At 40.0% G+C, this 17,669-nt stretch overlaps 1 protein-coding gene across 2 annotated transcripts in view; it reads right to left on the minus strand.

The window, feature by feature from the left end:
* Nucleotides 1-12,169, minus strand: part of agpat5 (1-acylglycerol-3-phosphate O-acyltransferase 5 (lysophosphatidic acid acyltransferase, epsilon)) — a 58,286-nt gene extending 46,117 nt beyond the window's left edge. The window contains exons 1-4 of one of the 2 annotated variants that reach the window (XM_089117253.1): nucleotides 11,373-12,169; nucleotides 10,870-10,896; nucleotides 6,868-6,934; nucleotides 71-186 (exon numbers count right to left, since the gene is read on the minus strand). In XM_089117253.1, the coding sequence (XP_088973379.1) occupies nucleotides 71-186; nucleotides 6,868-6,934; nucleotides 10,870-10,896; nucleotides 11,373-11,591 (429 nt within the window). In that variant the 5' untranslated portion in view covers nucleotides 11,592-12,169. The remainder of the gene's footprint in view (nucleotides 1-70; nucleotides 187-6,867; nucleotides 6,935-10,869; nucleotides 10,897-11,372) is intronic. The other variant, XM_039652175.2, reaches the window with a different exon arrangement.
* Nucleotides 12,170-17,669: the final 5,500 nt, after the last annotated feature.

Below are 17,669 nucleotides of genomic sequence, written 5' to 3' on the forward strand. Positions count from 1 at the left end.
TATTTACATAAAAACGTATGTGCGTTTTATGAATAAGAGACAGTTTCCTTGAATTAGATGTGTACTCTACCTGTGAGAAATACCATCCATACAAAGGAAGCCACTTCAGACCATCTTTCAGGACATATCTTACGTGTCCAAGTGCATTTTGTCGAATGGCTAACATGTCAGCAATAATCCAATCAGCTAAAATAGAGAGCACAACCCTTACAAATGGTACAGCTCTGTCAGAAAAAAATGTTACACAGATATACATACCGTAGTACTTAACAATCGACATAGGTATATTAAAAAAAACATGGTTCCTTTTTTGAGAGCGGTAACTCTGCATTGCGTAGCAACTCTGCGGAAACTCCTCCCTTCTCCACTTTTGTTGAAATCTTATTGGCTAACACCAGCTCGGAACAGCTGGCCAATTGCCACAAAGTATGCAAATACTGACAGGCTCGTGGGCAGTATAAAATGCACAGACACGAAATTGCGTCAGAATCTCTTTCTTCACACTGCAATAATGGAAGCTGCACCAGGAGGACTAGTAACCTTTTTCTGTAAGCATCTGATGGCTTCAACTTGCCAGATTTGTGCAGGCCCCATCGAACCACCTGAACATGAGTTATGCATCGTCTGCCTGGACCAGGAGGGATATGGTTCGTGCTAGAACAGGGACAAGGCCCACTGCCGCCCGCGAGCAGCTGGTGAGACCCCCCGGCTGGATGCGTAGATGATGACAGGGCCTGGAGCCACAGTCATTGCGCTCACCTGTCCTCTCCGTGGATCCAAGTTTTCGCACCCCAATCGGCGCACACCCACTCTGCCACGGAGACTGTGTTTGCCCACATGGATGGGGCGGAAGCAGGTGCAGGTGTTTCAAGACAAAATTCTGCAGTCCCTGGATAGTGGTGTTGTGGACGCTGACGTCATCAAGGATCTGCACGCGGCATCAAAACTCTCGCTTAGAAGAGAATAGAATTCAATTTAATTTATTGTCATTGCATGTCACAAGTACAAGCAATGAAATACAATTGCATCCATCCAGAAGTGCTTTAGCAAGAATATATTACAAGCTATGTACATGCTATGAAAAGTTTATACGTAAATGATTAAAAATATAAAGGCTATGACAAACTATAAATATACAATATGCAAGTATTAATATCAATAAACAGCTGTAAAACTATAATTATTGTATTATACAGCGTGATGTCTATACAGTATTTACAGTAGTGCAGTTAAAAAAGTTGGTGAGATATATGGATACAGTAGTAATATATGTTCAATCCATAAGTTTTAATGGGGGTGAGATGTCAGGAGGCAGAATTCAGGAGTCTGACAGCTTTAGGAAAGAAGCTGTTCTGGTACCTGGTGGTCTTAGTCCGGAGGCTCCAGTAGCGCCTCCCAGAGGGCAGGAGGGTGAAGAATCTGTGTGCTGGGTGACTGGGGTCTTTGATAATTTTCCCAGCCCTTTTCAGACACGTTTCCTGTAGAGGTCCTCTATAGAAGGCAGTGATGCTCCGGCAATTCGCTGAGCGGCTTTCACCACCCTCTGCAACGCCTTCCGGTCCGAAGCAGAGCAACTCCCATACCAAACTGTTATACAGTTGGTCAGGATGCTCTCGATGGTACAACAGTGGAAGTTCACGAGGATGTCTGAGGACAGGTGGTTCTTTCTCAGAGTGCTCAAAAAGAAGAGGCGCTGGTGAGCCTTCTTGACCAGGTTGGAACAGCTAGTCGTCCAGGTGAGATCCTCTGAGATGTGGACTCCCAGGAACTTAAAGCTGCTCACACGCTCCACGGCTGTCCCCTTGATGTAGATGGGTAGGTGTGGGCTAGCATTCCTCCTAAAGTGCACAATGAGCTCTTTGGTCTTCTGAGTATAGAGGAGCAGGTTGTTGGTGTCGCACCACTCAGCCAGACGAACCACTTCCTCCCTATAGGCGGCCTCGTTGCTGTCTTCGATGAGGCCGATCACCGTGGTGTCATCTGCAAACTTAATGATGTTATTTGAACAGTTGACAGGTCTGCAGTCATAGGTGAGGAGGGAGTAGAGGAAGGGACTCATCACACAGCCTTGTGGTACTCTGGTGTTCATTGTGATGATGGATGAGCGTTGGTTAACCAGCCGGACATGTTGGGGCCGGCTGGTCAGGAAGTCCAGTAACTAGTTACACATGAGGGAACTGCTATCTAGGTCTGTAAGTTTCCTGATGAGTTGTGAGGGGATTATTGTATTAAATGCTGAACTGAAGTCTATAAACAGCATTCTGGCATAGGTGTTTTTATTGTCCAGGTGTGAGAGGACAGAGTGCAGCGCTATGGAGACTGCGTCCTCTGTGCTCCTGTTCTCGATGCAATCTCTTTCTCTGAATCAATGCAAATCGGTAGGGTTCCAGGGTGGGGGGGAGACAGGATTTGAGGTGTACTAGGATCAGCTGCTCTAAGCACTTAGTGATGATTGGGGTGAGGACTACCGGGCGGTAGTCGTTAAGGTTGATGGGTTGGAGTTCTTGGGTATCGGAACGATGGAGGTGGATTTGAAGCAGGCTGGTACCACAGCATGGGCCAAGGATAGATTAAATATGTCCGTCAGCACCCCTGCCAGCTCCCCAGAACACACTCTGAGAACACGCCCAGGGATGCCGTCAGGACCTGGAGCCTTGTGGACATTAATCCTGCTCAGCACCGCTCCTACATCAGTGGGGGAGAGAGTCAGAGGTCGATGTTCGGAAGTCACCACTGCCTTAGTCACAGTTGTTGAGTTCCCCCGCTCAAAAACGAGCAAAAAGGAGTCCTTGCGACATACGTCGGGGGTTGGAGTTGGAGAAGTGTTTTTCTACATTCCCTTTTTAGTGGTGTTTGGCATTTTTGATGCCCCTCTTCAGCTTAGCCCTGGCTGTACTGTAGGCCTGTGCATCCCCTGACCTGAAGGCGGTATTACGGGCCTTCAAGAGGAGACAGACATCCCGGTTCATCCAAGGCTTCTGGTTGGGGTACATGATAATCTGTTTCTGGGTGGTGACAATGTGTGTAGTCATGGAGATGTGGTCCAGTACAGATGTGGCGTACTGGTTCAAGTCTGTATGTGTGAACATATTCCAGTCTGTGTTTTTGAACCGATCCTGGAGCACAGCGTCTGTCCCCTCTGGCCAAACTTTTATCGTCCTCACGGTGGGTTTCACGCGTTGGATGAGGGGTGAGTACCGTGGTGTGAGGAACAGGGAGAGATGGTCCGATTGTCCAATGTGGGGGAGTGATATTGCTTTGTAGGCTCCAGAAATGTTAGAATAAACATGGTCCAAAATCTTGTCCCCTCGGGTGTGACAGGAGACATGTTGGTGAAATCTGGGGAGGACTGTCTTTAGATTGGAGTGGTTGAAGTCACCAGCAACAATAAAGGCAGCCTCAGGATGTTTAGTCTGATGTTTGCTAATGGCTGCATAAAGATCTTTAATTGCCAGCTTAGCATTTGCATCTGGGGGGATAAACACTGCAGTGAATATTATGGAAGTAAATTCTCTGGGGAGATAATAAGGTCTGCATTTGACCGTTAAAAACTCCACATTAGGTGAGCAGTGACTCTCGGTTGTAGCAGAGTTCGTGCACCAAGCATTGTTAATATAAATGCACAAACCTCCACCTTTGGTCTTGCCGGAGTCATCTGCTATCCTGTCGGCTCGATGTATGTGGCGTCCTGCTAACTCAATAGCATTTCCCGGGCAGCTGTTGTTTAGCCATGTTTCGGTGAAAATCATGATATTAGAATCCATAATCCATCTGTTATTGGTAAAGGAGAGCCGGATTTCATCCATCTTGTTTGCCAGAGAACGGCCATTTGCGAGTAGAATGCTTGGTAAAGGGAGGGAGTGGTGTTAGCTTTAGCTTAGCTCGTAGCCCTCCGCGCCTACCCCGCCTTTGTTTACGTTCTCTGCGCCGTCTGCATGCACTTCCGCCCGGCCGGGAAAAGTGAGCAGCCTCCGATGTTCTAGAGATCTCTGGGATGAGTCGGAGATCGGCGATAAAACTATTGGAGTTTTGAGTCCAAATATCCAAAAGCTCCTGTCTGCTGTAAGACATAAACGCACAGCTATTCGGGATGAATAATCCAGTCAAGAGTAGGTAAAAAAATGCTAAATAGCATAATCTGGAGAGACGCTAAGCCTCGCGTTGTTCACGCGCCGCCACTGCCGCCATGTTTACCGATGTTTACCAATGTTAATGTCTGGAGAAGCCTATGGTGACACCAAGCACTCCACCCAGGCCATCCGCCTCTTCATGGGTTTGATGATAGTCCTTAAAGGGTCATTAAACCCCCCTCTTTCAGCTCAAGTCTAGCTCAAAATCTTTTTGAAAAATGCAACTTAAATGGGCGTGGATAGCTGTGAGAAGAAGGGAGGGAGTGTGTGTGGTATAGAGAGCCTAAGTCCCGCCCCTCCGCTTCCGGCTCATGGGACCTTATTTCGGAAAAAATATGAATGGTAGTCAATGGCGAGAGACAACTTATCTTTTTATTCCGTCTGAACAGTGCCCTCAATTACACATATGATGTTTGTCAATTTAAAAGATAATTCTGAAAGACAAAAACGTCGCAGTTTGTCATACAACAGAAGAGTTACATTTAGTTTTATGTGAAAATCACTCTGTGAACTACATCTCCCGGGAAGAGAAAAACGAGATCCGCTGCTCGTGTGTGTGCAGTCTGGTACAAAACACTCAGGTAGGACGGCGTAATGCTACGATTATAATGCAAGACTGTATGAAATAATGACAGACAGCCTCAGTAAAAGTTAGCTTCATTCATTGAGAGAAAATGTGCCCCTTTGGGGTTTGTAGTCTTTGTAAATACGTATTTTCACAGTCTTATACCTCAACGGGTCAAACTGCAACTACATCAAACTGCGACTTTCTTTACTTTAAAATGTATCTTTTAAATTGACAAACATCATATGTGTAATTCAGGGCACAATTCAAACGAGATCAAAATATTTGTTGTCTCTCGCCATTGACTACCATTCAATATTTTTCCGAAATAAGGTCCCATGGTGGTCGCCTGGAAGGGGAAGGACTTAGGCTCTCTATGGCCATCACGTCAATGTTCCATGCATATCGACTGTCACTAAAAAGCAATGGTAAAACGTGAGCAAATGCTAGATTTTCATATATAGCTGGCAAAGTTAAAGTCTTATGAAATACACTGACACTTTATTATTGTCCTTTCAAAAGTAACTGAATGTCCTGCTACATATATTAGCCTCCAGTAATCGTAATTCTATTTAAAACATATTAATGTAGGCTACATGTATAATTATAATCTCATTATAAAATATATAGTGGTTTATAAAGACACTATAAATACATTTCAGAAAAAAATGATTAATTTTCCGCTTAAAAAAAATCATTCCGTGCATAGTCTACGCGCCCTCTGAACCCTCATAATAAAGATGGCTCTGCGGAGGTGGATGAATTCTCATTTTAGACACACACACACACACCTCTGAAGGGATAGAAAGTCCTCGGGATACTGCATCACTCGCAAGACGCACTTGGATTAGTTGTCAACAAGGCGAAGTCCACCATTCTCCACTTCTCGCAGCTCTCTCGAGAAAATGTTCGCGGCACACACTATAGTTTAGATCATCTTTAGATGTGTCCGTGGTTGATGGCAAACCAACCGTCCAGAGCCAGAGTCTAGCCCTGGCAGCATCGCGGGGAACATATTCAACGCACTTGGACTTTGCACCATGAAAGTGAGGAGATTGTGTCCTTAATGGACACCATCTGTGCCAGTGTGGGATCTGGCTCTAGTTTTGAGGGCTCACCGTTCAAGCCCCTAGCTTTGATTGCTGTTAAGGAGCTCTCCCCGAAAACACCTCTGTGAAGTGCATTGGAGACTTACACACATTCTCGGTGAACGACGATTTCAGACCTGGTGACTGCAAGCGTCACTCTTCAGTCAAGACAGGGCAACGTGCATAAGTCAGTGAATCCCTCTCTAAACCTCTTCAAAACACAGGTTGTTTCCATGCCCACTTTATCTTCTGAGCAGTCATCCTCATGTGACTCAGAGCGCTGTTTGCCCTGGGCTTTGCGGATGTATGTGAATCGCTCGGCCGCCTTTCTTCAGCCGGACCAGCTTTTTGTGTGCTTTTGTGGATGTACTAACCGACATGCTGTCTTAAAACAGGGACTTTCTCACTGCTACCACCGTTGACACAATTTAACCTTCACACTTGGAGTGCTTATTGTGTTGTGTCTGCCCTGGATCAGTGCAGTCTTAAATTTCATTGTGTTTGGATTTGCAAATTTGGATAGGGTCGGTGCTGAAGTCTCATTGGTCTAGTTCTGTCCATCAGATGCGAGCACTCCAAGCAGTGTGGCTACTGGCTGACTATTTGTCTCTTCCTTGGTTGGAGTACCTTGACCCCATTTCTCAAGGCTTAACTTCACTACTCACAGCGGGATTTAATACAGTTCTCACAGCGTTGCTATGCAATGTAGAGTTAGGCCAAACCGCTCTCAAAATGGAATGTCTCTAGTTACTTTGGTAACCTCGGTTCCCTGAGAGGCAGGAACGAGACATTACGTTAACCACCGTGCTCGCTGTGTGATCAGCTGTGCAAGCGTTCAGTCGTGGTTGACTATTGTCACGTCTATGGATTTTATACTGCCCGTGAGCCTGTCAGTATTTGCATACTTAACAATTGGCCAGCTGTTCCAACAAAGTTCCCACAACGTTGCTACCCAATGTCTCGTTCTCGCCTCTCAGGGAAATGAGATTACGATAGTAACCGAGATGTTTCGCTAATTTATGAATCAAAGATTTTGTAATGTTTATAAATAAGATCATGTATTGACTGCAAAACAGAAACTTACCTGTGGATTGGTGGTTTGACAGATAAACCACATTTTCCTTCTTTGGTATATTCCCATAAATGACAATCTGGAAAGAGATTTACATGAACACAATACATTAAAAAAAACAAAGCAAAGGTATAGTTAGAATGAACCTGGCAACATTAGCGTATGAAAAAAAGGCCATCTTGATTCTAACATAATGGTGGATGGAAAATTGTCTTTTGTTCAACTACATATAGTGAAAAATCACAAGCAAGAGTGGGATATTGCTCTATATCAGCACGACTGTGGCTTGGCCGTAGATACGAGGCCGCAGGCCATGATCCATGGTATATTTATTTAAACAGATGGTGAATATCAAATGCAGACATACAGAACATACAGATGGTAACATACAAATGTCCACATTTAAGCATTTCAATGGGCTTAACAACACCTTAACCAGTACTCCCCACAAGCCAAAAATGACATATCCAAGAAGACGACCCAGAACTGCTGAACAGACTAGGGCTGTAGCAGGGATGGAATTTCCCTTGTGGTGATTCGGAGTTACTCAATATCACAATATGCAATATTATTGCCATTAAAAAAAATAAAAAAAAATGGTTCACATTTTCTACAAGTTCTACGATATGGTCAGAAACCACAAAGATGGAAAATGACTTTTGTAATTTTAACAGATAAATTGTATTAAATAATTACATTACATTAACAATATTTAATTTATACGGTGCAGACTAAGCTGTGTTATTTTGCATTTTATTATTTACAGTCTGTACCTGACAACCGCCATAGCAGTTAATTTAAATAATTTATAAGTCATGACTTGAATAATTTAATTCACGACTTTTCTCTCTCTCTCTCTCTCTGCCATTTTAGAATTACACTTCACTGGAGCCTACACAAACATTATATATGCATTTTGATGACATTATTATTATTATTATTATTTTGTGTAGGACCCAGACATTTAGATGTTGTAATTCCACGATATGTTGCTGTTATGTTCCGCTTGACGGCCCTGTCATCTAACAACCAATCACTGTGATCATTGCGAGGAAGCTCGTGCATGAGAATTGACGTCATCCATAGCAACAAAAACTCACTCTTAGTTTAGGAGTTGTCATTTTTCCTTAATAAGAGTAGTTCTGAAAGGCTTTGTGAATAACTTTTAAGAGAAAACTCCTAGCTATAATATTTTAGTGCGATTTAGGAGTACTCCTAGTGGTAAGATAAAATTATTTGTGAATACGGCCCCTGGTGAATGGTTTTCATATCGCAATATATATATTGCAGGAAAACTAAATACTGCAACGTCAGTTATTTACAATATTGTGCAGCCCTAAATAGGCAGTGGGTTTAATAAGTGACATTATTAAAAGATTTGCGTTCCATCATCTTATTGTCACCCTCTCAACCTGAGAAGAAAAGGCAGCTTTTGCGATTTCATAATCACAATAAGCCAAATCAGCTTAAGTGACTTCATGTAAATTGCGATTAATCTTGCAGCCCTACTCTGAATATATATTATGAATAGGCCTATATATTTATAAGCCTAAATATATAATCATAACTCTAAATATATACAGTGCATCCGGAAAGGATTCACAGCGCTTTACTTTTTTCACCTTTTGTTATGTTACAGACTTATTCCAAAAGTATTCACAGCCTTTCCTCAATAATTTGTTGAAGCACCGTTGGCACTAATTACAGCCCAAAGTCTATTTGAGTATGATGCTGCAAGCTTGGCACACATATTTTTGGGCAGTTCCTCCCAATCTTCTTTGCAGAACCTCTCAAGCTCCATCAGGTTGGAAAGGGAGCGTCGGTGCACAGCAATTTTCAGACCTCTGGGCTCTGGCTGGGCCAATCAAAGACATTCACCGAGTTGTCCCATAGCCACTCCTTTGTTATCTTGGCTGTGTGCTTAGGGTTGTTGTCCTGTTGGAAGATGAACCGCCATGTCAATCTCAGATCCAGAGTGCTCTCAGTCTCCCACTTCCTGCTGTTGAAAAACATCCCCACAGCAAGATGCTTGCCATTCAGGCCAAAGAGTTCAATCTTTGTTTAAAGGGTACATATCATGCTTTTAAATCATTCATTTTTACATATAAATCATACCGTTGTGGTCTATATAAAACATAACTGCAATGCTTGGGTCTGAATTCCTCATTATAGCTCCACAAGTCCCTTTTCTACCCCTTTTCTGATGTGAGTCTTTGAGCGACCCGGTAGTCGATGTCTTTATTTGGCAATTCCGCTGCAAATACGGTGACGTTGTAGTTCAAAAAACGTCATAGAAAACAGAAAAATCTGAACAGGTTGAAAAATAAGACCAAAGCAGAATATAAAGATATAAACGAAGCACCTAAAGAGAATAATTTCATATTTTTTGTACTTATAAACACTCCAAATATACAACAAAATGCATTTAAGGGCTAAAAAAGTGGATTTTGCATGATATGTCCCCTTTAATTAAACTAGATAATTTAGTTTTTCATGGTCTGAGAATCCTTCAGGTGCCTTTTACTGAGGAGTGGCTTCCGTCTGGCCACTCTACCATACAGGCCTGATTGGAGGAGTGCTGCAGAGATGGTTGTTCTTCTGGAAGGTTCTCCTCTCTCCAAAGAGAAATACTAGAGCTCTGTCAGATTGACCATCGGGTTCTTGGTCAACTGCCTGACTAAGGTCATTCTCCCCCAATCGCTCATTTTGGCTGGTCAGCCAGCTCTAGGAAGAGTCCTGGTGGTTCCAAACTTCTATCATTTAAGGATGGAGGCCACTGTGTTTATTGGGACCTTAAATGCTGCAGAAATTTTTCTGTAACCCTTCAGTCTTTCTGTAACCCAAATCCTGTCTTGGAGGTCAATCAAGCTGTAGAAACATCTCAAGGATGATCAGTGGAACCAGGATGCACCTGAGCTCAATTTTGAGTGTCAAGGCTGTGAAAACTGTGAATAATGTGATTTTTTTTTTCATGTTTTTATTTTTAATAAACTTGAAAAGATTTCAAACAAACTTCTTTCACATTGTCATTATAGGGTATTGTTTGTAGAATTTTGAGGAAAATAATTAATTTGATCCATTTTGGAATATGGGTGTAACATCACAAAATGTGGAAAAACTGAAGTTCTGTGAATTTCCAGATGGACTCTAAATGTAAATCTGAATATATAGTTAAAACTCTGAATACATACATTTAAATCTGAGTAAATAGTTGCAAATCTGAATATATAAATCCTTCATATACAGTTATAAATCTAAATATATACGTGTGAATCCTAAATATAAATCCTGAATAGTTATAACTATATATTCAAATTTACATTCATATATTCAGTTATATCTCTGAATATATAAATGTAAATCTGTATATATAGTTACAAATCTGAATATATAAATGTAAATCCTGAATATATAGTTATAACTCAATATTTCAGCTTTTGACCTTTTGGCTTGGTAAGTTTATCTAAAAGAGTGGAGCAAGTAAAAATAAAATAAAAAAATGGCATCTTCAACAGTGTAATTACAATTATAACTGTACTATAAAACTATAACCACAGTACTATAACTACAGTACTATATAGTACTATAACTCTAAAAAGACAGACATTAAATTTAATATAAAACTATGTAAATGGTGCTCTGTGGTGCGCCAGGACTTAGCTGTAGCTGGGCGCCGCGGACAGATGCCGAATGGAGCTGCCAGTGTGTACACACACTCATAAAAAATAATGTGTTCGAATTTTAAAGAAATGACGCTTCTTGTCTGGTGTGCGACCCCCTCAAGTCCTGCCCTGATAGTAGTTATTAGTGCATTTTAATTTATTAATTTGTTCTTATTTTATTACTGTGTTTTAGGGCCATGCACAGACATTGAGGAGTAGTTTCACTTGGCCCACGGCACCCAACGCTGGAGCAGGGCCTGGTGGCTATTGCACATAATTATACTCATGCATGCCCACACGTTCCAAGCTTATAATGTGCTAAATATGCTGTGGCAGAAACAAGATTCCATACCTTCAAGTTGATTGCAGTCACAAAACTCTGGTAAGTAAATAATATAGGATAATAAAAATCACTTTTCTTAAATAGCACCCAAATACGTGATAACACACTTTACAAACAGCTATAGTGTATGCTATAGGGAATTATTGTTTGCATGGATTTAACACATTATAAGCATGTAACTTATGGAAATTCTGTGCTAAAACTAAAAAGGCTATGAATTGATACATGAAATTACATGAAATTTACATGAAATTAGTTCCTGTTTGCACCTCCCCCCCATAACACACACATAATGTATGTATAACGATCACCAAAAACAAAAGTTTGATTTACAGAATATTTGTCCATACTGCGTGTAATTATTATAAATATATACACACACACACATATATATATATATATATATATATATATATATATATATATATTTATATATATATATATATATACACACACACACACACAATATACACACACACACACATTAAAGTAAAGACAAAAATAACACTAACCTCCACGCCAGTGTAATTTTCAAAGAAGAACAGGACCATACTCTGATACAATGAATATGCACGGTCATCCACACTGTGAAAGAGTCTGGCGGGCAGCACAGTGGCCAGCAGCCGCCAGATGCTCCAGGACAGCAAGTACGCCGGAGCAGTGCCCAGCATCACAGCCGCTGGGAGCCAGTACCGCAACGAGTATGTGTGCACGACTACAGACAGCAGCATTATGACTGGAAACCCACAATGACTCAAGCGAGTCTAATCTCTACACCGCTGAAACTCAAACTAACTCAGTAAATAACCCTGCCCAAAATGCATTGATCCTTTAGCCCAATGCAGTCAATTTCAATGAAAACTATTTATGCAAAATTTGACGTCTCCAGGAAACTTCCTCCAGGTTTAAGCATGACATGCCTTTTTTAATGCAAAACACATCCCAAATTGTGATTATAGTCTTATAAGGCACAATTCATAAAGACATAAAGAGACAATAACTGTGCTTCTACACTTTGCTGAAACTACACTCTGATTTTCCCTTTGCACTAACGTTACTCTTAAAAAATAAAGTACATGCAATTCTTTACTTGCTAAAACCTACAGAGGACATACCAATGACAGAAACCCTAAGCTGATCTAAGCATGGAGAACACTTTTACTTCTCCATTAATACTATAACTACATATAAACAAACGTTATGTCTTACAAATACAACCAGCAACATTGCTCGCACCCAAAAGTCACACTCGCCTTACAGGCAGCGGCAGCCTCCATATTACATGATTGTTATCAGCCGGCCACATGCCTGTATCGAGCTCGCTGATTGGCTGACAAACGAGTTCCGGTGTGACGAGATTTTCGATTTCCGTGGGCGGAACATACTTGAATATTCACGAACTTTTAGACATTTAAGATTTCGAGCATACTGGCCATGGTTTCTAAATATGTATCGGTCTCAGCATGTTTAAACGATATTTTTTTTTTATACATTTATTTATCAACTTTTTCAAAGCATTAACAGAAAGCATTAACATAAAGCATACAATCAAAGTTAAATCAAAGTCAAATCAAAATCAAAATCAAAGTTTTTCCCCCACAATAACCCATTCCGCCAAAATAAATAACAATATATTACATACAAGTCAAAACAAAAATATCAATTATAATAATTCCCCCCCCCCCCCCCCCCCCCCCCCCCCCCCAAAAAACAAAAAAAAACAAAAACGGCTTAAACGATTGTTGTTTAAACGATTATTATCATAAAGGAACAACTGGGTCATTCCTGGGGGGTATTGCACAAAAGCAAGATAAGGGATTAAGCTGTGATTTTCCAGTTATCCTGGCTGAATTTAGCCCTGACTCGGTTGCACGAATGAAGGCTAAATTAATCTACATTAAGTTACTATGGAGATTTACACTTTGCAGCTAGCCTGCTCCAGAGCAGGCTAACAACCAGGCTAAGATTAATCCTAGTGATTTACCGGCTAGTTCCTCCCTAGATATTAATGTTTAAGTTACTTTATGCTTGAGCATTAAAATACTATACTGCCATTCATCTAAGAATGCGTACTGCTATTTTAGTTATTATTAAAAACTGCTGTTCATTTCACTGTCAGATGTTTGATGAATATATTATTTGAGATTCAAAATGCGTTTATTGGCATACACTTGCAGTGAGGAAAGCAGATTTTCCTGAGCAATTATAACTTTGCTGTCCACAATAAATGCCAACACAATGCAAAAGAACTATACAATATGAGAAATAGAATATATGTATATCTATGCAAATATAGAGTAGAAATGTATAGTTGAATGAGAAAAAATTAGAGGCTATTTTATTGCAGTTGATGAGATAATAAGAAATGGCTCATTAAGTCGTAAATGTGGTTTCATGTAACAACAAGGTCAATAGTATATATAGACTAAAGATTTGTTTTTCCTATTCACAATGGCTTGCCCTTTGTTATGACTTTTTTTATTGCTAAAATCAGCACAGGCGATTAAATGTCAGCAAACATGTCACCATGTTCTCTGCAGACAAGTCACTTACCAGCCTATAAAATATTTTTGTATTTAATCTTAACTTTCTGCCAAGACCTTTTTTGGCCAGACATTGTTCTTTAAGAGGAATAGATACAAATGATAAAATAGATTAGATAGATAAAAATAGAGCAAAATATCTGATTATAGATTACATTAAATCAATTAGAAACAAAACCTACATAGAAATAGATAAGAGTAAAAAGATTAAAGAGATAGACATAAAATAAATTAAATACATCAAATATACACATAGTGGGTAAGTGTTTGCAATTATTCTTCATGTTAAATGTATGTCCACTGGTCACATTTAAGGCAAAATATACAATTATTTTGTTAAATGACAAGTAACTCCTCGAATTGTAATTATGAGGGTTACAGTGGAGCACTGCACACTCAAATGCTGGGTTGTTTTAACCCAATTTTGGGTCAAATATGGACAAACCCAGCTGTTGGGTTAAATTTATTAATTGCATTTTTAAATCCAAAATTTGGGTTTGTCCATATTTGACCCAAAATTGGGTTAAAACCAGTGGCGGCTGATGAAAAATATTGGAGGGGGGGCTGAATAAGAGGGGGGTCTGGGGGTCCCCCCCCAGAAAATTTTGAATTTAGTAGATGTGATTTCCTGCATTCTGGTGCATTTTAGGCCATGCCCTTACCTATACCAATAAAATAACTTAAACCAGTCAATAACAATGGTCAAATAATACAATAATAATAATAACAGTTTGACAGTTACTGATAATGAACAAGTTGCATGTTTATTATGCTCTGTGTGCTGACAGAAAAAGTGCAAACGCTTAATATTGATAAATTATAATATAGGTAATACAAAAAATAATTGGTAATACAACAATCTAGTTTAATCAACCCCCAGCTGTAGACTACATATTTTTGACAAATTGACAATTGGATAATGGATAACAATGTGTTGATACTAGAGAAAGAGAGAGAGAAAAGGCTCTGAAAGAGAGGATGGGACAACATTCTTGAGGGTAACACCCAAGTATGAGAAGAAAGTTGATTTTAACTAGTATGAAACACAGTAATCTAGCTCAGAACTTAAAAACATCAAAAAACAAAGCAAACACACAGGTATTAATATTCCTATAACTATTTTAATATCAAACGTGTGTGAAACAGTGTTTATGTGTGTGTGAGTGACAGAGACAGACAGGTCAATTCCCACGACTAACTTTACATTATTTCCACTCGACGTCACTGGCGCTGCCATTCTGCTCTCATCTGAGGTAAAAAAATGTCCCGTGGTGCGCGTGCACGGTGCACTCCCCTAATCTGATACTGTGGGCGATATTTTCAGCGCCCCCAAACCATAAAATTTGACGACGCTGATTGGCGAAATATAAACTTTTTTGCATAGCAACCGGGGAACCATTGGCTTAAATTCCAGCACTGTGGGGCTGAGCGAACTGGCGCCCTGAGAAGACAGCCTATTGGCTATACTACTACACCAACATGATAAAAGTAACGAAAGTGAATGCAAATATCATTCTGGTGAGTTCAAAACACTTTTCAAAGTAAAAGCATTATTAGCATATAATTAACACAGATTATTTTTCAAAATGATAAATTATAATATATATTAAAAAAACAGACAGACAGGTCGGAGGGAGGGCGGCGCCCCAGCGCCCTCTATGGGCGAGCCGCCCCTGGTTAAAACCACCCAGCATTTTTTAGAGTGTGGTTATTTATGGACTTAGCATTCAATCGGTCAGCTATTGTTTGCCAGGCAGCTTTATTAGCTTTTTTACATGTTATATGTTTCACTTCTTCATACGTTTCCTAAGCTGTTGCTCATTAGGTGAAAAGTATGCCGCACGCGTTTTGTCCATTTTTGGATCGGTGATTCTGTGATCGATTTCGCGCTCTTTTTAAGAATGCCGTGAACGTGCATTTATCCAAACTATATACACTGGCTTGACATATCCGTGCGTTCTCATCCTGGCTCAGCAAACGTGCAACGGATTAAGCCAGGATGCACTGATCAGACTAGGTCAAACCACGACTGTTCAGTTATCCTGGCTTTCTTTATTCTACTTTTGTGCAATACCCCTCAGGAAGTCCCTGTTCGGGCGCCATTATATGTAACACTCTCTTGTTTGGTCACATACTTAAATGAAGGGGATCCATTCATCCAAGAGTAGAGTTAAGTATATTTATGGTTTTGTGAAAAGCCCAGATAAACACAACATCAAAATTGTCAGCAAATCATCACATCACAAGTAGCTCTTGTTAGGAGTGAGTGTTCCAATATTCCAAAAGTTCATTAGAAGTCCCGGAGTAGAAGTCCAACAGAAAGTGTTTTAAATCAGAAAGCATCAGTCCTCGTAATCAACAAAGGTGTAGAACCAGAGCACAACATAGTCCAGATGAAGTGTCCATATTGAATGAAGTCAACAGAGAACCCTATCGAGCTGTTGAACCAAAAAGATTCCTCAAAATAGGGGTTCTTGCATACGGCTCAGTTGAGGAAACACTCAAAGCCATGCCAATACCTGTCTAAACACTCTTACTTGTCTCTCTTAAAAGGATAGCCCTACCCAAAGAAACCTCTATAGCTCCCCCTTGAGGCGGGGAGTTGAATTACAGCACAAGAAATGTAACATTCTTTCAGAACTGTTACAACTTCCTCTTGAAAAGGTTGATTTAAGGATGATCCAATACAATCTAGTTTTGATTAGTTATTCATTTGTTTTGAGTTACTAAATGGAAGTCTACACAAAATTAGGTCTTCTGCCACACCAACAATAGTAAACATGGGCAACATCTAAAGCTTTTCTCAAAACAGTGGGTTATTGGCTTGACTTAGAGGTAATTTTCAGAATTTGTACCCATCAACCAATTGACTTTCTCTCTTAACAGAGGCTGTACGGAAGAACCAAGTTGCTAGCAGCGCATCGGACAACGAGATTAACCAACACGCCATCCGCTGGTTCAACCTGGTCTCTGACCGCGGAAGTGGCCGCAAAGAACGTGCCATGGCCAGAGATGCATTACAAATGGTAAATTGTAGATAAATCATTGTGCTAGTCTTTTGTAGAAGCATTTGTTTTGTGTTTAACTTAGCAAATTGTTGTTAATAGCATTGCAGCTATGTAGTACGTAGGAACAGTGACATATTTTTTCAGGGCTGTCCTGGGAACGATAGAAATATTCTGTAGGATGCATCTATAGGACGAAAGGGATTGTGTAAGCCTATGTGTTTATTTATTACGATCACTTAGCAAATGACAAACTAAACCAACTGAGCGCTGACTACAATGGAGGCCATCTTCTCACGCTGTTACACTGGGGTGTGACCACCAGGGCTCCAGACTAACTTTTTTCACCTCAAACCAACATACTTCCAGAGAAAACATCTATTAACTTGTTAAGTTTAATGATTTTTGTTTAAAGTTTGAAAATGCAATACAGATACAGATTACAAAAAACACCCCAACTACAACAGTTGAGCATGTTTGCGGTACAAGAAAATCATTCATTAGTTGTAATTGTGGTAAAATGTTCTCTTAATCTGGATTTTGATTTTAGGTCAAATCTTCCAGCCTAGTCCCCTTTAATATTACCAATCTCAGTGAATTTTTATGTAATTTGTGATTGCCATTATCAATTGAGTTCTTACATTCTTTTTATACTTTGCAGGAATGAACGCATCGGCCATCCCACACTCTTCCATGATGGTTTGTTGGACGTTATGTGAGGGTTGTTCCAACAGTTGTTCAAGACAGAAATTAGCTGTAGAAATGTGTTTATTAGATTGATTTTTAGTTTGGCAATTATCTACTTTGTTTTAAGTTTTTGTCCTGTCTAAATTTTAAATGTGTATTTTAAATAAAATTTTAAATGTGTCACTCATCTGTTCTATCACTTTTTTTGTTGAAATTCTATGCAGGACAAATAGAAACAGTCTGTGTAACAGCTTTGACTGTCCATGCTTTGTGCTCCAAGAAAGAAAAGTAATCGGGTTTAAAATGCTAGGAAAAAGAAAACGCAAGTAAAACAAGAAAAAGTAAGATGGTGGGGGAAGGGGATAACGGTAGTAATATTTACTCATTACAATTGACGACAACGTTGCCCAGCACAATTGCTCTAAAAGTTGCTCTGTGAATCATCAGCTTTAGTGTACTTTGAAAATATACAAGTCATTATTTTCAATTCAATTCAATTCAATTTTATTTAAGTATAGCACACTTAAAACAACCAAGGTTGACCAAGGTGCTTCACAAGACAGATACACCACAA

Source organism: Pimephales promelas, chromosome 11 (genome assembly GCF_988280905.1).
Source record: "Pimephales promelas chromosome 11, fPimPro1.hap1.1, whole genome shotgun sequence".
NCBI lineage: Eukaryota > Metazoa > Chordata > Actinopteri > Cypriniformes > Leuciscidae > Pimephales > Pimephales promelas.